At 41.3% G+C, this 21,345-nt stretch overlaps 1 protein-coding gene across 1 annotated transcript in view; it reads left to right on the forward strand.

Moving 5' to 3' along the window:
- Positions 1–11,350, forward strand: part of CFDP1 (craniofacial development protein 1) — a 51,706-nt gene extending 40,356 nt beyond the window's left edge. Inside the window, exons 6-7 of the mRNA XM_072117724.1 lie at positions 9,743–9,901; positions 10,937–11,350. Of these exons, the coding sequence (XP_071973825.1) occupies positions 9,743–9,901; positions 10,937–11,027 (250 nt within the window). The 3' untranslated portion in view covers positions 11,028–11,350. The remainder of the gene's footprint in view (positions 1–9,742; positions 9,902–10,936) is intronic.
- The last annotated feature ends 9,995 nt before the right edge of the window (positions 11,351–21,345 follow it).

Below are 21,345 nucleotides of genomic sequence, written 5' to 3' on the forward strand. Positions count from 1 at the left end.
ATGAGATTATGTCCTGTATCAAGGTGTTGAACTGCCTTTCAAAGGGTTTATTGAAAAGTCAGGAACACTATCTGCCAGCACAGCGTCTATCCTAGATTTCCTCCAAGAGGGCCTTGAAAAAGGCCTGAAACCAAACACTCTGAAGTTGCATGTGGCGGCTTTTAGCACCTTTTTGGACATCGTGATCTGAAAACTCATGGATTAAAAGATTCTTAAAAGCATCAGAAAGAACGAGACCTCCACTATGACTTGCCATTGGGATCTTTTAGTGGTCCTATCCCATATAATTATCGATCCCTTTGAACCGCTAGAAAAAATCTCTCTCAAACAACTTTTAAAACTGCTTTTTACTAGCAATTACAATAGCTAAGTGGATTGGAGAAATCCGCTTGGTGCAAAGACCCCTATCTCACGATTCTAGATGACAGGATTATCCTAAGACCTTATTCTTGTTTCATTCCTAAAGTAGTGTACAAATTTCATCTTCAACAAAAAGTTGTCCTGCTGTCATTCTATAACCATCCTACCTCCACCAAAGAGGAGAAATGCCACACATGGGAGAAGGTGTATCCTAACATACTTGGTAGCTACTAAAAAGTTGGATCATCTCCTAGTGCAATTACAGGGAAACCGCAAGGGCCCTGCAGCAGGCAAGTCCACAATAGCAAACTGGATAAAGTGTACCATTTCTTTAGCTTACCAACCTTAAGGACTACTTGTCCTCAAGCAACTAAAAGCTCATTCTACTCAAGCCGTCTCTTCCTCCTGGGCAGAAAAAGCTTTGGCATCTACACTCACCGGCCACTTTATTACGTACACCTGTCCAACTGCTCGTTAACACTTAATTTCTAATCAGCCAATCACATGGTGGCAACTCAGTGCATGTAGACATGGTCAAGACAATCTCCTGCAGTTCAAACCGAGCATCAGTATGGGGAAGAAAGGTGATTTGAGTGCCTTTGAATGTGGCATGGTTGTTGGTGCCAGAAGGGCTGCTCTGAGTATTTCAGAAACTCCTGATCTACTGGGATTTTCACGCACAACCATCTCTAGGGTTTACAGAGAATGGTCCAAAAAAGAAGAAACATCCATCGAGCGGCAGTTCTGTGGGCGGAAATGCCTTGTTGAGGTCAGAGGAGAATGGGCAGACATCTTGTGGAGCTGATAGTAAGGCAACAGGGACTCAAATCGCCACGCGTTACAACCAAGGTAGGCAGAAGAGCATCTCTGAACGCACAGTATGTCGAACTTTGAGGCAGATGGGCTACAGCAGCAGAAGACCACACCAGGTGCCACTCCTTTCAGCTAAGAACAGGAAACTGAGGCTACAATTTGCACAAGCTCATCGAAATTGGACAGTAGAAGATTGGAAAAACGTTGCTTGGTCTGATGAGTCTCGATTTCTGCTGCGACATTCGCATGGTAGGGTCAGAATTTGGCATCAACAACATGAAAGCATGGATCCATCCTGCCTTGTATCAACGGTTCAGGCTGGTGGTGGTGGTGTCATGGTGTGGGGAATATTTTCTTGGCACTCTTTGGGCCCCTTGGTACCAATTAAGCATCGTTGCAACGCCACAGCCTACCTGAGTATTGTTGCTGACCATGTCCATCCCTTTATGACCACAATGTACCCAACATCTGATGGCTACTTTCAGCAGGATAATGCGCCATGTCATAAAGCTGGAATCATCTCAGACTGGTTTCTTGAACATAACAATGAGTTCACTGTACTCAAATGGCCTCCACAGTCACCAGATCTCAATCCAATAGAGCATCTTTGGGATGTGGTGGAACGGGAGATTCGCATCATGGATGTGCAGCCGACAAATCTGTGGCAACTGTGTGATGCCATCATGTCAATATGGACCAAGATCTCTGAGGAATGCTTCCAGCATCTTGTTGAATCTATGCCACGAAGAATTGAGGCAGTTCTGAAGGCAAAAGGGGGTCCAACCCGTTACTAGCATGGTGTACCTAATAAAGTGGCCGGTGAGTGTATATGAGTGTGTATGAGTTTACACCTGTTTGTTTTATGTATAAGTGTAAGAGTATATAAAAGTGTGTGTATGAGAGTAGAACTTTATGTGTGTGTATGGAAGTATATAAATGCATGTATATATGAGCATAAATATATATAAATGTGTGTGATTGTATAAAGACGTGTGTGTACAAATATGTATTATTTTTAAGGGTGCATTTACACATGGTGTCCTGAGGCATGCATTCTGACATGTTTTCATTGTTACAAAGTGTTTTCCTGCTTTGAAAGCATTTTTCTTCATTGCTGAAGTGTAATCAGTTAACACTAGGACACACAGCTGCTTACACTTCAGCAATTAATAAAAATGCTTTAAAATCTGGAAAACGCATAGTAACATGAAAAAAACATGCGTCAGAATGCCACATGTAAATGCACCCTCAAGGGTAGGGGCAAATTGCACAAATTGCACTTCATAGTGACGGTATTTAAAGAGAACCCGTCATGCAAAATAACCCCCTAATCAAAATATATTTTCATAAACTGCCATTAGAGAGCATTGCCTCTATCCCTTCATTGTCCCTCTACATGCCTGTAAACTTAAGCAAATAGGTCCTAAAGCTGTATGCAAATGACCTGTGAAATGTCCAATGAGTCATTAGCATATTCAAGCTGTCCAGCTTATTCATGAGTGGGAGGTACAGCCACACCCCCAGTGCTTGACTGACAGCCTGTATAATGGTGTGAGGTATAATGGTGTAATGGCTCCTCCATGTGCTTCCAGGTGCTGGTGGCCCCTGCAGCCTGTGTGCGTATAGGAGATATACAACAGCTCCAGGATGCAGCCATGTTATAGCAGAACATGTCAGGTATTTGTGTAGCTGATGTCTGTATATTAGGAGGATGCAGCATGTCAGCAGATAAAGCACATACACTAGCAATGCTTTACTATACATTACACACAGACTTGAGCAGGGGGAGGAGAGGGGTGGGGTAACAGGGGTGACATCACTGCCTCTGACCATGTGACCAGCCTCATTTACATTATAAAATCATCTTTTTCTTTATTATGATTAATGTATGAATTGACTAGATAAAGGCTGATCCTTGTGAGCTGATGTGGCCTTGTCAGCCTTGTGGCTGATCCTTGTGAGCTGCTCCAACAGGTAGAGGTGACAGAAATAGTGACAGAGACCTGATGTCAGGTGTCCTTTAATATTCTATGCCGTGTACAGGGAAGCAGGAAAAAAAATTCAAATGTAGTGAAATTGGTGAAATAATGGATTTGCTTTGTTTTCTTGTGTGCTTGGATTTTACTGCGCCCCAAATGACATGTCTACTTTATCGGTACAGGGTAACCGGGATACCAAATTTATATAGCTTCTATAATCTCTTCATACATCTACAAAAATTAAAATCACCTGTACAAAAAGAAAGAATTCTTCATTTTGCAATGTTCTGGCACTTATAACTTTTTCGTACTTTGGTGCACAAAGCTGTGTGTGGTGTCATTTTTTTTTTTTTTTTTGCGACTTTTGATGACTTTTTCAATGCTACAATTTTTATAACTGTTCAGCCTTTCGATCTCTTTCGATATAAATTTTTTAAATATTTTTCAAAATAGCAAAAAAGTGGCATTGTCAACTAAATTTTGATGGATCGTACAGTATGGCAGTATATGGGTATTTTACACATCTGTGACCCGAGGCGTAGCAAAGGATCGTCGCTACCCAAAGACATTTTGGGGAGCGACGATCCAAGCCAAGATGGCAACCACTGGGTCTGTATTTTTGTGGGAGGTAGGATGGCTGGCGTTCTGCTTATATTATTTGAAACATTTTTATAAAAATTATTTGATTTTGTTGAAAAATGTCCTTGTTGTCCTCTATTTGTTTCAGTGAAGCAGACTCCAGAAGTATAACATATGTGTAGTTTACTTTTTATTTTTTTATTTTTTCCTTGGCTCGGTTGTTTTCCATTATCTGAAATGGTATTAAGTATGCATATGTGGTATGCAGCCACCGCAATAAAAATGTTATTTTCAAGCATGGATCAATGACAAGTACAATGCAGGGATATTGGAGAGGGCAGTGCAGTGTTGCATTGCAGGGAGAAGTTCTCATTATCATTCATTGCATTTTGCAAAGCTTGCCTGAAATGACACCCACCAAATCAGCAGAGGTGAAAGTCTCTCAGCTGCACAAAAGAGCATGAAGCTTAGCGGTTTTAACCCCTTTGTGACCGATGGTCATCGGTGTCTGAATGTCCAGGTCAATTTTTTATGTTTAAATGATAACAATTTTTACTTTTGTTGTTTTTCATGACATGTGAGACTTTAACTTGAAATGATACATTTTTTTCTTTGTAAGATTTACCAATTGTTGACTACAGACAAGCTTTTTTTTTTTTTTTTGTGGTAAAACTGAATACATTTTTGCCAAAATATGTTATAAAAATGTACAGCGACGGGCAGCTACAGATGGAGAGGGTGCTTTTACTTATGTGAATTGAAAATCTTTCCTGCAGCTTCTTCTATATTCTGCCTTCAGCTGAGAGAGGGCACACTTCAAACATCTCCTGAACCCTTGCACTTTGAATCACAATTCTGGTGTCATATTAAACAAGTACTTTGTTGGAGGACTGGGGCATTTGAACCCCCCCCCTCCCCATCCCTCTCACCACGCCCTGCGGTATTAACTTGGTCTCTCACTCTATCACCCCACACTAAGCGGTTCATCAGCAGCAGGGGCTCCATGTTGCACAACTGGTTGCAACAGAGCACCAGAACGTGGCAGCCAATAGCACCAGTAGCTGCTTCATCAAGCACCTGAAATATAATTGATAACAACCAAAGCCTTACCGCAAGTCAGGAGGAATGCTGCACCAAGGCTCCAATGGCAGCCACAACCTGCCACAAATGGCAGTTTAAGCGCTCTTGGCAAAGCGGAGTTAAGGGCAGTGTGTCTTCTGCCAAACCAAGTCTAGCAGTACACCACACTTTCACAACAACACTATAATATCCACTACACATGTCTGTCTAGTATGTGTCTTTGTGTTATTCAGACTGGTATATTTTTGTACCGTAATTGTACGTAAAAAGTACCGTGATCATGTAACCTGTATTGTGGTGTGTCCTGAAACTGTTTGTTTGCAATCAAGGAACTAGCAACATGTAAGAACGCGCCTCTCAAAGAATTTATGTATTTGTATCGTTAAACCTGTTTCTAACTGTGTAACAATTGCCGGAACACTATGTACAAAATAATTTCCTTCCAGTGGATCAATAAAGTTGTATTATAATAATAATAGCGCCATCAAATTCCGTAGCGCTTTACAAATCATAGGGGACATATACAGATATTATATTACATTACACAAACAATCATTGAACAAAAGAAGTGAGGGCCCTTCTCACAAGAGCTTACAGACTATAAGGGTGTTGACACAAGAGATTGTATACTGGTCCAGTAATTTTTTTTTTTTATAAGGGAAAAATATAAAATAATTTAATAAACAAGTTAATAAATAAAAATTCTGCTGCTTGAACCAGCCATCAGCCGCCATCTTATTTACAGGGTCCAAGGTGAAAAAAACTGCAGATTCAGAGAAGCCTGGAGCTTGGTATATATCTGCTGTTTGGCGGATAACTGATGGGAAATAGGACATATGATGGAGCTTTGGAGGGTGAGGATAAGTGTTAGAGTCCGGGGAAGGGCATTCTAGAGAATTGGAGCTACTCTGGAGAAGTCCTGGAGACGTGCATGAGAGGTTCGAATTAAGGTAGAGATTAATCTAATGTCACTGGCAGATCGAAGAGCACTGGAAGGGCAATAGACTGAGAAGAGAGTTGGGTAGGTGCAGCATTATTCAGAGCTTTGTGGATGAGGGTTATTATTTTAAAGTGAATATCGAAGGAGACAGGCAGCCAATGCAGTGATTGGCACGAACTGGATGCATCTGTGTAGCGTTTGGTCTGAAAGACGAGCCTGGCAGCTACATTAAGAATCAATTGTAGAGGAGAGAGTTTAGTGAGTGGAAGACCGATTAGTAGGGAGTTACAGTAGTCTAGTTGAAAGTGAATAAGTGCAACAATTAGCATTTTAGAAGTTTCAATTGTTAGAAATGGGTGGATTCTGAAGATGTTTCTGAGATGCAAGCGGCAAGAGAGTGAATATATGGAGAAAAGAAGAGTTCAGAGTCTAGCACAACCCCAGGACAGCGGGCCTGCTGCCTTGGTGCTATAGTGATCACACAGACAGACACTGAGAGGAAGATGAGAAGAGAAAGATCCAGAAAAGGAGACACTGAAAGTGCGATCAGAGAGATAGGAAGAAAACCAAGAGAGTGCAAGGTCCTTTAGGCCAATGGAGCGAAGCATCCTGAGGAGGAGCTGGTGATCAACAGTATCGAACGCTGACGATAGATCCAGAAGGATGAGGAGGGAATAGTCACCTTTGGATTTTGCAGTGAGGAGATCATTAGAGACTTTCAGTGGAGTGCATAGAACGGAAACCAGATTGCAGAGGGTCAAGAAGAGAGTTAGCTGAGAGATAGCGGGTTAGTCAAGAATAGACCAGGCGTTCCAGGAGTTTGGAGATGAAAGGGAGGTTTAGAAACTGGTCTATAGTTAGTAGCATTGGATGGGTCCAGTGAAGGTTTCTTTAGTAAAGAGGTGACAACACCAGAAGAGAGAGACAAAGATTGAAGATTTTAGTAAGGTGAGAAGTGACTGCTGGGGATAGAGACTGTACAAGATATGAGGGGGTGGGTCGAGCAGAGGAAAGGAGCCTGGACACTTCTTCCTCTGTGACTGGCTCAAAGGAAGAGAGTGAACAAGGTAAGATACCAGAGGAAGGGGATTAGTGGGGTGAGTGGATTGAGCAATTATTTCCTTACAAATGCAATCAATTTTGTCCTTAAAGTAGGTGGCCAGATCTTCAGCCCCAAGGTCTGTGACCAGTGGCTGCACCTTTGGTGTTAGTAAGGAGTGAAGAGTATCAAAGAGCCTTTTGGGGTTGTTAGAGAGAGAGAGTATGAGATTACTAAAATAGATCTGTTTAGCAAGGTGAAGGGCAGAGTTATAGGTTTTTAGCATAAATTTGAAGTGTAGAAAGTCTGTGCGCGATTTTCTCGGCAATCCTGGAGCACTGCCAAAGGAAGCAAGTTTGTTCGGTGTGCCAAGGTTGCCTGCGTCTGTGTTGAAAATTTCGGATGGTGAGTGGTGCCATCTCATCTAGTGCACTTCTGATTATAGTGGTTAGTAGCCAGGTTTGGACAGGTTTAAGAGGAGATGGGGGACAGTGCAGACTGTAAGTTTTCTGTGAGTTGGTGAGCATCTATTGCACGTGGGTTCTGGTATGAATGATGGGTGGACGGATTCTGAGAAGGTGAAGAATTATTGAAAGTAAAATAAAGGAGGTTGTGGTCTGAAAGTGGAAAGGAAGAATTGGTAAAATTGGATATTGAAGATGGTTGGGAGAAGACCAAATCGAGTATGTTTCCCTCATTATGAGTAGGGGAATTGCAGAGGTGTTAAAGACCTAGAGAAGTAGTTAGTTCTAAGAGCTGAGAGGCAGGAGGGGAAATGGGAGTGTAAATAGGGATGTTGAAGTCTCCCATGATGATGGTTGGAATGTCACTGGATAGAAAATGAGAGAGCCAAGAGGCAAGGTGGTCAAGGAACTGATAGGGTAAGCCAGGAGGACGATATACTACAGCCACACATAGAGAATGGGCGGAAAAGTCTAAGGGTGTGTACCTCAAAAGTATTTAATTGTATAAATATTTCACTTTCAACCCCTTACCCACATGTGATGTAGTATTACGTCACATTCTGACTGTGGATTTATGGAGGGCGCTCATGAGCTGAGCCTTCTTCATACAAGGTGCGTGTTTGCTGCAGCAAATGCCCACCGGTAACACCCATGGTCGGACACCAATTGGGTGTCAACCGTGCAAAACTGCCGGATGCATATAAATACTGGCGGTGCTTGCGAGATTCGATCACTGCCCCCTGTGAGGTCATCATGTTGCTTATGAAGACTCGAGGCTGTCTGGTTTTAACCTATGAATTACAATGTGTGATTTGCACATTACAATGACTGACATGAAACTGATTGATAAATACAGGGGCATCTTTTTTTTACGATAGGACGGCAATAAACATGCTAAAAACCTGTGAGGATAGTCTAGAGAGAGCTCTGGCTCTTATCTGCTTGTGGCCTCCAGGTCAAAGTCATGTAGTTGAATGCATGAATGCTAAGACCACTTTGTAAATCTCTGCATTGATTTATAGTCCCATTCTTTCCAACTCTTCTCTGATGTCCGATATGTGCGAATTAATGCACTGATGGAGTCTCTGGCATATTTCCCCTTCGGCACATGAACTCGCACTGTTTTGACCTGATTAGAAGCTGACTAAAAGAGGTGTGGTTTTCCTTTTCCTGGAAATCTTTGCATATTTTCCCAAAATCCCCCTAGTGGAGCATCCATGGCTATAGGTCTCCACACGTCTACATGGTGGCCTTAATTGTCAGTCTCCGTAAGGTGAACTATTACTTTCCAACCCCAGTTACAAGCCTCTCACTCAGCCAAACTAGTTCCTTGCGCTGTACTAAGGACACCCAATCAGGTCGAAACAGTGCTGTCTACAGTTGGGAGTCTGTTCTTTCTGGAATAGATATACTAGTTTGGTTTTAATCCTGCATCATGTCATAAGGCTTCTTGTAGGTCATGCTTGATGTCAAGGGAGCTGCCTTACAAGGTAGATGAAAGAGGCATGGTTTTCCTTATCCCATCCTGGAAAACTTTGCATATTTTCCTAGAATACCCATGGCTACAAGATTCTACACGTGGGCCATAATTGGCAGTCTCCGTAAGGAGACCTCTTACTTCCCCATTCAAATTGTTAACAAATTGCTCAGATCTCAATCAAGTATGTAGGATTGACTGTAAAACAGACCCAATCTTCTAAGGCCCCAAGAATCATGTGCTTATGTTTTGGTGCTAGATACCAAAAGAGACTTTCAGAGGAAGTCTCTTTCTGCAACCACTATGGCTTGCTGAGCCAGCGGAACCACACAAAAAATGACAGGACATAGGTTTATGATATCTTTAGATTTAGACCTGAAGAAAAATTCCACCCATTCATTTAATTGGAGTCTGTTGCTAATTTTTTTTTTTTTTTTTCATAAGCAAAAGATATCTACTTCAATGCTCCACATCAAAACAGTGTGAATAATCCTAAAATGGTTTTTTTTCTTTTTGTGTGAACATCACCAAAAAGTAAATTTTATGCGTGTGAATGCAAAGTATCAAAGTGGTTGCCTGAGATTCTTTAAATCTAAGAAAAAAAAAATCTCCTTTGGATAGATTATCGGTACCAAAAATATATGGGGTAGCTTTCTGCCCTCCTACATTATCAGCAGATTGAAAAAGCTGTAGAGCTTCAGTGAGTGTCGCAGTGTAATTCTTCTCCACCTCTGTGCCTTCTTACTTCTTATTTTGTATTCGGTGTCTAAAGTAATTTTTCTACATAATACTGAAATTTACTAGATATAGAAGGAAATCTCAGATTTTTGGCACTGTCCTGCCGTCTGTTCGTTTGTGGGACTAATTCCTCATAACCAGTTTCCTTTAAGTCACAAGGACTGTCTAGAGCGAAGTGTTAAAATTTCTGTTTTTTTTCTCAGTCATAAAACCCCTCTGGGGTCCAGTCTTGCTTATGAATCCTGCAGAAACCTGTGTTTCTGTATTTTACAGGGTGAAGAGACCTGTGGGTATGAGCAGTATACTTGGAAAATTAGGCTCCAAAAAGACGAAGATGAGTACACTGGAGAAATCAAAGTTGGACTGGGAGTCTTTTAAAGACCAAGAGGGAATTGGAGAAGAATTGGCTCAACACAATAGGGGAAAAGATGGGTAAGAGCATGTTCCAAACATTGATTACAGCAAATCACTATGTAGACCATGCTGTGCCAACTTCAATTGTCATTCATTTACATACATTTTTGGAATTTCAGTTTTTCTGACTGTAAACCCATATTGCTGGATTATCACAGTTTTACTGTGTGTTTGAAATGGGTCTTAGCTAGTCAAACGTAATGTAGAGTAACGGGCGTTCATGAGTAGTAATGCTAAATAGGTACTCCATATTAAGGCTACATTCACACGACATTGTGCCCACCATACTGCTGCTCACCCCCGCCCCTTTCCACAGCGATGTATGGCGCACGGCACCGTATTACGGGGAAAGGTAGGACATGTCCTATCTTTTCCCATTATATAGAGCGGTACGGTGCTGCATGTGAGCTGCTAGCACGACTACCGTTCGGTGCCGTGCGCCCATTGATGTCTGCGGGGGCCATATATATGGCGTATGTCCGTCCCCCATATGGCTGTGTGAATGTAGCCTAACAGTACAAAGGCTTGTCTGCCTCTGGTGCTAGATGTTTCAGTGTGCTCCACTGGCACAGCTCCACCATTGAACACTGTATAGCCTGTTGACCTGATTCAGCATGCTCTTGTCATAGCTAGTTTCGTCTTGCCTGAAGGGAAAGTAACTGCTGTATTCTCCGAAAGAGATCATCTTATGTAACCCCCTCAGACACAACAAGAACTTTACCCAAGTCTGAGGGCTTATTTACAATCAGAGGTATATAATAATTCGTATCATATGATACCATCATTTTACTATCTTAGAAATTAAGTTTTCCATATGAACTGTTATGGTATATTAGTCATTAGTGACTGACTGAAAGAAAGGACTGTCAGTCACTCATTGGACTTTGGCTATAAAATCTAGATATAAAACGTTTCAGTTTCTCCTGCTTTATATCATTGGGAGCCTGCAGGTGACACTTCAATTTTATAGTGACCTTTTCACACTAAGAGGGAATCTCACTGGTGTGTGATCTTGCCTCTTTATTTTAATACTTTCTTTCTCTTTATTTCCAGATATATTGAGAGGAAAGCATTTCTGGAACGAGTAGATTACCGGCAATTTGAACTTGAAAGAGAAATAAGGCTAAAAAATATGAAGCCCTAGTGGTTACTGAATGTGAAGAAGTTCCACAAACAACTGTCGGAGTTAGCATTTTTGTTCAGAATGAAAATCTGTATAATCGAACGGTCACATAAACATTTTAAACTTTTTTTTTAAGGTTTTTCTTCGGAAAAATAAATGTCACTTGAAAATTATTAGTTTTGAGTTACTGTTCCGTCTGTAATGGTGCTCCAGAATTGTGTATGTATATAGTGTGGACACACCTGTTTATTAAAATTGCCATATTTTCCACAAGTGAAATTTGTAGTTTTTGAAGATTGTTGAAAGACTTGTGCTTTTTAATAAATCTTGTGCATTTGAAGGTTTCTGATGCTTTTAGGCCACAAAGTTTTCGAGCACACGGCCGTGTTGACATAACCTTTTTCATAAATATGACCTTTTATGGAAGATTGGAAAGACAAATGCAATTTTTGAAAGCAAGCCATAAGAATTCCTGTTCTAAAAATATAAGGGACAAAGTAAGCCTTGGGAAGAAGGTGTGCTGTTCAGATGAGACCAAAATCTTAAATGACAAACGTTATATGTGGAGAATAGCCAAAATTTCACATCATCCTGAAAACCTCATACACACCATTTATTTACATAGCGCCATCACATTCTGCATCATTCTACAAATCCTAAAGATTATTCATTCTGTGGTGGCAGAATAATGTTGTGGGGATGCTTTTCTTCAGAATGGATAGGGAAGTTGGTCATAGTTGTTAAGGTGAATGAAGCTAAATACAAGGAAATCCTGGAGAAAATCAGTTTGAGACTACATAAGACTGGGCACAGGTTCACAATCTAGCAGGACCATATAGCCAAAGCTACAGTGGAATGGTTCAAATAAAAAGATTCTCATGTCTTAAAATAGCTGTCCTCCAACTAATGTGACTGAGGTACAGCTATTTGGCAAGCAAAAATGGGTAAAAGTTCCTGCCTCTGCTTGGTGGCTATCTGTGCCAGATTTTCACATCTAGAGGAAGTCTTTACATTTTTTCCAGAAGGATAATAATACTCCTCTTAGCCGTGGAGGAGTATGAAATTTTCACCATTGTTACCACCACTGTTTTCTATGTTTAAATAGCCACGTGAAACAATTTTTGTCATTTTAAATTGTGCATTAACCCCTTAAGGACCAGGCCCTTTTTCGTTTTTGTGTCTTTATTTTTCACACCCCACCTTTAAAAAATCCATAACTTTTTTATTTTTCCATGTAGAGAGCTTTGTCATGGCTTGTTTTCTGCGTTATAAATTGCACTACATAGTGATGGCATTTAATTGTCTATGCCATATACTGGGAAGCGGGAAAAAAAATCTGAATGCAGTGAAAATGGTGAAAAAACGCATTTGCACCGTTTTCTTGTGGGCGTGGATTTTACGTCTTTCACTGTGCGCTCCAAATGACATGTCTAATTTCTTCATTGGGTCAATACGATCACATGGATACCAAATTTTTACAGGTTTTATAATGTTTTCATACATTTACAAAAATTAAAACCTCCTGTACAAAAAAAAAATTCGTCATTTTGCCGTCTTCTTGCGTTAATAACTTTTTCATACCTTGGTGTATGGAGCTGTGGGTGGTGTCATTGTTTGCGACTTTTGATGACGTTTTCAATGCTTTTATTTTTAGAATTGTACGACCTTTTGATCACTTTTTATTGATTTTTTATATTTTTCAAAATGGCAAAAAAATGCCATTTGGGACTTTGGGCACTATTTTCCGTTACGGGGTTAAACGCAGTAAAAAAAAACATTCTTATTTTGATAGATCGGGCATTTTCGGACGCGGCGATACCTAATGTGTTTATGATTTTTACTGTTTATTTATATTTATATCAGTTCTAGGGAAAGGGGGGTGATTTGAATTTTTAGGTTTTTTTAATATAATTTTTTATTTTTTATTTTTTTTTTATTAAAATGTTTTACTATTTTTCAGACTCCCTAGGGTACTTTAACCCTAGGTTGTCTGATTGATCCTACCATATACTGCCATACTACAGTATGGCAGTATATGGGGATTTTGCACACCATCTATTACAATGTGCAGATCGCACATTGTAATAGATGGTCTAAAACATGATAGCCTCGGATCATTGTGTGATCCGAGGCTGTCATGGCAACGGATCGCCGCTCCCCGATGACGTCACGGGGAGCGGCGATCGGAGCCAAGATGGCGGCGCCCACGCGCCGCCGGCTCGTTAATGCCGCCGGCAGCCTTGCCGGCGGCGATGAAAAGGTTAACACACGCGATTGGTACAAGCACCGATCGCGGGTGTTAGCGACGGGTGCTTGCTTCATTGTGAAGCAAGCACCCGGCGTTTATGAAGAGGGCTCAGCCCGTGAACCCTCTTCATACTACCCCATGCGCAATAAAACGTACAGGTACGTCTTATTGCGCTATGGGGTTAAATAAAGGGGAAGAACCTTTTTTTCATCTCCTTGGAAATTTCTATAGCCCATTTTCCCCTGATGAAGCCAGTGAATTGGCGAAACATGTTGGGGCTAATAGAGCTTTGTATTTTAACTACAATATGAGTGTGGAATAGAAATGACATAGCAGCTGATCGATGTAAAGCTCCAAACTGCAGTCGTTGTAAGCTGCAAATAAGGCAGGATAGCCTACTAGTAGTGTGTACTAGGTAGAGCACAGACTATTAGTTGTTTACACTAGGCAGTGGATTCCTGTGAAACATTGTATCAATCTGGGGATATTGGCAACAGTGGCAAGCAATCGTTCTTGCAATCACAAGATGCCAACACAGAAATTTAGCCCAATAGTGCCACAATACCACCTTACAATAAGACAAATAATGCTGCCATATCATGATGCCACCTTTAAAACCCACATAAATAGCATCATTCTGGTAATAAAGAGTATAGAAAGGCCAATGTTACCAATAATATTGCTATACTATGCCATACAAATGATGAATATCACATTACTGCCATTCGGTGAGGAATATTACCACCATATACAGCTTCCACTGTGCACCCCAAACGAAATGTCAACTTTATTCTGTGGGTCAGTATGATCACAGGGATAATATATTTATTTAGGTTTAATAATGTTTGTATACATTTACACAAATTAAAATCTCCTGTACAAAATAAAGATAATTTTGCCATCTTCTGGTGCTAATTTTTTGCCGCTAAATTTTTCACACTTTGTACGGAGCTGTGTGTGGTGTAATTTTTTGTGATATGAGATGACGTTTTCAGTGCTACCATTTCGAGGACTGTACAGCCTTTTGACCACTTTTCATAACATTTTATTATATGTTGCAAAATGGCAAAAAAGTGCCATTTTCAACTTTGGACGCTATTTTCCATTACGGGGTTTAACTTGTATGTGGTAAATACAAAGAAGGGGCATGGTGAAGGATTGGGGAATCCAATTTGGCAGGTGGTTTGTAGGGCAAAGTGGTTGTTATGGGGTGGAGGCACAAGTGGATTTGGGATCACCCATATGACAGCTGTCAGTGGCCACATAAACACTTGCCTCTGTCCACAGCACTCATCACCTGCACGACACTGTCAGTGATGCAGCATAGCACCCGGTTACATTGTGCATAGGGTGCTTTCTGTTGGGTTGTCCTGGCTGCCTTGTGCAGGTGATGAGCACTTCAGATACAGGCAAGTACATATGTGGCTACATACAGCTGTCATACAGGGGGATTTGGGACACTAAACCAGGCAGGCAAAACTAGTGAGAGCAGAGCCAATCAGCTTCAGGCTGCAATGGGCCAGGATCATTGGAGCTCTCGGTGTGCAACACTATTTTCTGCCTGGCCGGAGCTCCAATGATAAACTTTCATAAGGCAGGTTTGCCACCACTGCTATTAACCAACAGGAACAGTATGTAATATATGTCTATATAATAAATTAAACCCATCTAGTAACAACTGAATCAATTCAACACAAATATTGGGTTTTTAAATCTTTATTTACACAGAAAAAATTATTTTATTAACGTTACATTGAAAGTTATATTTTATCAAGTACTTGAAAATATGATGAATCGTATTTGCCTTTGGCAATATTCTGTAAAACTTGGAAATTTCAACCTACAGAGTGGACTAGGGCTAACACTAGGCGAGAGAGACCAACCCCTCCCCCCCCAGACATGACTGGGGCCTGAGCAAAAGTCTCCCCCTGGCGAGACTTCTGCTGGTGCACCAGAGGGCTCCCCCATAAATGAAATGAAAAAAACGGGTAGTGTTGGACGTGCAATCCATAAACAATCTACCATATTTTTGGGAATATAAGATGCACTTTTTAGCAAGAAAAAAATCTTGCTAAAATGTGCCTGTGTCTTATAGACCGAAGGTCAGGAGGATCTAGCACTGCCAGACCCTCCTGACCGCTGTAATGGAGATTGTACGATGCCCTGACATAGCGCTTCATCCGATCTCCCAGAGAGGAGAGCCGCTGCACTGCTCTCTCCTCTCTTGGGTGTCCTACAGGACCTGCGGTGATGTCAGAATCATGTGACTGATCACATGCCTCTTATATCACCACAGGTCCTGATGCTGCCAAGAATGGGGACATGCTGCACTGGGACAGGGTAAGAAGAAGAAGTTGGGAAGGAAGGGAGTTTTGTGTGTGTAGAGTAGTTCCCTGTGTGTATAGTAGAGCTGTGTATGTATTCATGTGCAGAGTAGTTCTTAGTGGGGCTAATTTACTAAGCGTCCGAATCGCGCACTTTCATCGGGTTTCCCAAATATTTCCGATTTGCACTAAATTGCCCCAGGATTTTGGCGCACACGATCGCCGGCTTTCACGCGACAGAAATTGGGGCCGTGGCTGTCGGACAACCCGACGGATTCGGAATTTAAAAAAGAATTTCTGTCGCAAGATCAACACTTACATGCACCAGCAAGAAGAAGGTGAACTCCGGCGGACCTCGGCGCAGCAGCGACACCTGGTGGATAGTAGGCGCATGGACCTTAGTGAATCCCGGCAGACCCGACTCCTCGTCGGACAATGTACCGCAGGATTGCGACTGCACCGGGTAAGTTAATCTTTCAAGATTTTTGTGTGTGTTAAGGACCTGTTGTTTGGGTGATTGTGGACTGAGTGTATAGGTAATAGCAGGGCACTTTTCTCAGTGTTACAATTTAAATAGCTTTTTTTTTCCTTTCTTTGCCTGGTCTGCTAATTGGAAGGAGGGATTAGTGCTCACACCTGATAAATTAAGTGGGAGTTACTCAGTTTTGAGCTTGCTCAATTTTGGCTTGTGGTTCTAAGTGGCTTGTGAACATAATTGGAGAGTTGAAAAAAGCAGAGTTTGAAAAAGAGAAGTCCACAGGACTGTAAGTAATCTACATTTTATATATCTTAATCTATATACTCATCACATTTTTGTTTCTAGGATATGGCTAGCAAGATTGGTGGTATGCTCCAGTGCACACTCTGCCGCATGTTTACACTGCTGGAGCAAGAGTTCCAGGGTGAATACCGCTGTGACAGATGTGCCCATATTTTTCTACTAGAAGCTCGTGTTAGAGATCTGGAGTAAGATATTGCACGGCTGCGAGCAATCGACAGTCTTGAGAGGAGTATGCTGCTCACTGAGCAAGCAATAAGCGGGGTAGAAGTGGAGGGTGGAGAGGAAAGCCAGCAGGGCCAGGTGGGTAGCTGGGTTACTGTAAATTGAGGGGGTAGAAAGGGGTCAAAGAAAAGGAAGGCCAACTCTGACTCTGAACATCCAAGCAAAATTGCAAAATTGTGCAATGATGTAAGGACATCAGTGTCAGAAATGGCAGCCCTAGCAGATCCTACTCTCCCTGACAGCCAGGGGAGCAGACCAGCTAGTAATAGGGTGGATGGGAGTGCAGGTAAGCCAAGGCAGCTAGTGGTTGTAGGGGACTCTATAATAAGGAAGACGGATAGAATAACCGAATGCTTTGCTGTCTCCCTGGCCAGGGTTCGGCATGTGGTGGAAAGGGTGGATAAATTACTGGGAGGGGCTGGGGATGACCCACCTGTCGTGGTCCATGTTGGTACCAATGACAGAATAGATAGTAGGTGGAGGAGACAGAAGAATAATCTTAAAGAATTAGGTTCAAAGCTTAAAGATAGGACCTCCAAGATAGTATTTTCCGGAACGCTACCAGTGCCATGCGCTACACAGAGCAGACAGCGGGAGCTCAGGGAGTTAAATGCATGGCTCAGATCCTGGTGTAGAGCAGAGGGATTTGGGTTCCTAGAGCACTGGGCTGACTTTTCATTGGGGTACAAGCTGTTTTCCCCAGATAACTAGCATCTAAATGGATGGGGGGCTGCTGTGCTGGGGGAGAAGATCCTAGCAGGGGTGGCGGAGTATTTAAACTAGGATCGGGGGAGGAGGAAAAGGAAGACACTGAAGGGGTAGACAGGTCAGAGAGGGGGCAGGTTATGTTGGTGGGTGGTGAGGTGGGCGGTGTATGTGGGACCAAGGCAGTGGATAAGGAGATCCACCAGTTGCAAAACAGTGGTGAGGGTATATGTGCCAGTAAAATAACTTTAAATCAGATAAAAAAAATGTGTAAAATTTAAAGTGTATGTTCACAAATGCCAGGAGTATCACAGGCAAAATGACTGAGCTTGAGGCTCTGGTATTAGAGGAACAGTTAGATGTTGGTGTAGTGGAGACATGGCTCGATGCATCACATGGTTGGGGTGTTAATATTCAAGATTTTACACTCTTTCGGAAAGACGGGGCAAATAGGAGGGGAGGTGGTGTATGTCTGTATGTCAGAAGATACTTAAAAGCGATTGTGAATGAGGAGTCTCAGAAGAGTGTGAGGAGGCTGAAACATTGTGGGTTGAAATTCGAAACCAGGAGAGCTGTGAGAAAATTATTTTTGGTGTAATTTATAGACCCCCTAACATCTCTGAGGAAATAGAGGGTCACTTATATAAACAGATGGAGCAGGCTGCACAGGAGGGGAACGTAGTGATAATGGGAGACTTTAACTTTCCAAATATAAATTGGGGTCAGGGATTGTCTTCATCTGTGAAGGGGAGACATTTTATCGACTTTCTACAGGATAATTTTATGAAGCGGCTTGTAGAAGATCCCACAAGAGGTGATGAATTGTTGGACCTTGTGATTTCTAACAATGAGGAGATTATCCAAAATGTCAGTGTTCGGGAACCCCTTGGGAACAGTGATCATAATATAATTATTTTCCTCTTAAACTGTAAAAAGCAGAAACAGGTGGGAAAATCAAAAACTTTGAATTTTAAGAGGGCTAATTTCCAGAAATTCAGGGCTGCTCTACAGGATATAGACTGGGATCAGATACTGTCACATGGTGATACTAATGTTAAATGGGAGAAATTCATATCTATTCTGGGTCATTATACTTCTAAATTTATTCCAATAGGTAACAAGTATAGACGGGCTAGATTACACCCCGCGTGGCTTACAGCTACAGTTAAAAGGGCAATTAATGAGAAAAAGAGGGCATTTAAAAAATATAAATCTGACGGGTCACCTGAGGCTTTCAATACTTACAAAAAACTTACCAAAATCTGTAAAAAGGAAATCAAATCAGCCAAAATACAAAATGAAAGACAGGTGGCCATAGATAAAAAATTTCTTGGGATTTGTTTGCTAAGTACATCAATGCAAAACGTTTGAGCCGAAACGTGCGTCGGGGCTGAAGTCACCCAGGGCACAGACACCAATCCAATCTACAATATGGGTAAGAAAGCATTCTCTGTTTTGCTCAGGCTGTCCACACTGATGCACTTCATACAATGAAGCAGTGTTCGCTTCAGTTGGTACACTTTATACTACAATGTAAGTGTGGTTTAAGCCTTTACTATGTAATACTCAATAGTTTGGTCTCTGTAATGCCCTAAGGGTTGATTCCTTTGTCCTCACATCAATACTCAGTGGCTGCACATTTTTTTTATACTTTGTCTACTAACATTGTCTTGGTATGTTTAATTAATAAAGATTCTTTCACATTATCTTTTTTATGTGTTTTTGCTTTGGTTTGTTCACCCTGTGTGGACACAATAGGTTATTTATGATTCATTTTGAACCATAGCAGCTTTGGTGTCTACATTTAGGAGGCCACATTGAGTCTAAAGCCACCCATAGGTGGGATGTGTTCACACGATATGCCTCAGTTAGCAGTTTAATTATTAGTATTTATAAGAATAGAAGTTGTCAAACTAACCTGATCTGCTTTTATGAGGAGGTGAGCAGATGCCTGGATGGAGGAGCAGCTGTGAATATTGCATTCTTGGACTTTGCAAAGGCATTTGACACTGTCCCTCATAGATGACTGATGGGTAAAATTAGGGCTATTGATTTGGCAGAAAACATTTGCAATTAGATTGAGAACTGGCTGAAGGATTGTATCCAGAGAGTTGTGGTCAATGATTCCTACTCCGATTGGTCACCACTTATGAGTGGTGTACCCCAGGGTTCTGTGCTTGGCCCACTACTATTGAATATATTTATTAATGATATAGAGGTAGGAATTAATAGCACTGTGTCTATTTTTGCAGATGACAGCAAGCTGTGTAGTGTAATACAGTCTATGGAGGATGTTCATAGGCTGCAGGGACAAACTGAATGTTTGGTCATCCACTTGGCAAATGAGGTTTAATGTGGATAAATGTAAGGTTATGCACCTGGGGGCTAATAATCCAAAGGCAAAATATATCCTTAGGGGAGTAAATCTGGGAGAGTCGCTTGTTGAGAAGGACCTGGGGGTACTAGTAGATCATAAATTGAATAACAGCATGCAATGTCAATAAGCTGCCTCTAAAGCCAGTAGGATCTTGTCATGTATCAAAAGTGGTATGGACTCTCGGGATAAGGATGTAATATTACCACTATACAAGGCACTGGTTCGGCCACACCTGGAATATGCTGTCCATTTCTGGGCACTGGTCCATAAAAAGGATGCCCTGGAGCTGAAAAGGGTTCAACGTAGAGCCACAAAAATTATAAGGGGTATAGAGGGTCTCGGTTATGAAGAAAGATTAAAACAACTAGATTTATTTAGTCTGGAAAAGAGACGATTACGAGGACACATGATTAATTTATATAAATATATGAATGGTCCATACAAAAAATATGGAGGTAAGTTGTTTCAAATTAAATAAAATCAAAAGACGAGGGGGCACTGTCTCCATTTGGAGAAATCAAGGTTTAATCATCAGAGGCGACAGGGCTTTTTTACTATGAGAACTGTCAATCTGTGGAATAGCCTGCCTCAGGCTCTGGTCACAGAAGGGACAGCAGAGAGCTTCAAGAAGGGTCTACATGCCTTTTTACACCTAAATAACATTGATGGTTATGTTATATAGAATTGTTTCCCCTAAATCCCTTCCTCATTAAATCCCTTCCCTTCCTTGGTTGAACTTGATGGACAAGTGTTTTTTTTCAACCGTATAAACTATGATACTATAATATTAGGAATCTGCCCCAGTGTGTTCCTTATGTGTGTATAGCAAAGCAGTGTGTATTCATGTGTAGAATCGTTTCCTGTGTGTCTCTTATGTGTGTATAGTAGAGCTGTGTGTATTCATGTGTAGAGTAGTTCCCAGTGTGTTCCTTATGTGTGTATAGCAGAGCTGTGTGTGTATTCATGTATAGTTTCCTGTGTGTTCCTTATATGTGTAGAGTAGTTCCCTGTGTGTTATGTGTATAGTACTGTAGAGCTGTGTGTGTGTATTTATGTGTATAGTAGCACCCGGTCAGTGTGTGTGTATTTGGCAGTGCCTACTGTGTATAGTAATGCACAATGTATGTAGTAGTGTGGAGTGTGTTCTTATTTCTGTTTGTGTGTATAGCTGATCTGTGTGTGTTAATGCATAGATGAAGCAGACTGTGTGTGTAAATGTATAGATGAAGCAGAGCTATGTGTGCTGTGCTTAAGTGTGACAGAGATATTTTAATTGGTGTAAAATATATTTTTTCCTTTTTTTGAGGCCTAAATCTGGGGTGCGTCCCATAGTAAGAAGCGTCTTATATTCCGGAAAATATAGTAAATAAATATTTATCTAACAATACATATTTTCATAGTAAATCATGTGACTAAAAAGGAATTTATAATTAAGACATTTGCATAGGTATTGTGGATTTGTAAAATGTCATGAGAAGAATTAATAGGACCAGATAATTTTAGCAGTATAATTACCTTTAGGTGTATCAGCTGTGGGGCACTGTTGACTGTAGGCTAAAAGCCCGGGAGTGCTAAAGGGAAGGGAAAAAATGTAGAACATTATTTGTAGCTGTTTGTGACTGGAGTTTTCAGGCTTGGGGTGTAATATGGTGCCGAATGTGTATTGGCAGCCTGTGTGAACA

This window comes from Engystomops pustulosus, chromosome 7 (genome assembly GCF_040894005.1).
Source record: "Engystomops pustulosus chromosome 7, aEngPut4.maternal, whole genome shotgun sequence".
NCBI classification, from domain to species: Eukaryota; Metazoa; Chordata; class Amphibia; order Anura; family Leptodactylidae; genus Engystomops; species Engystomops pustulosus.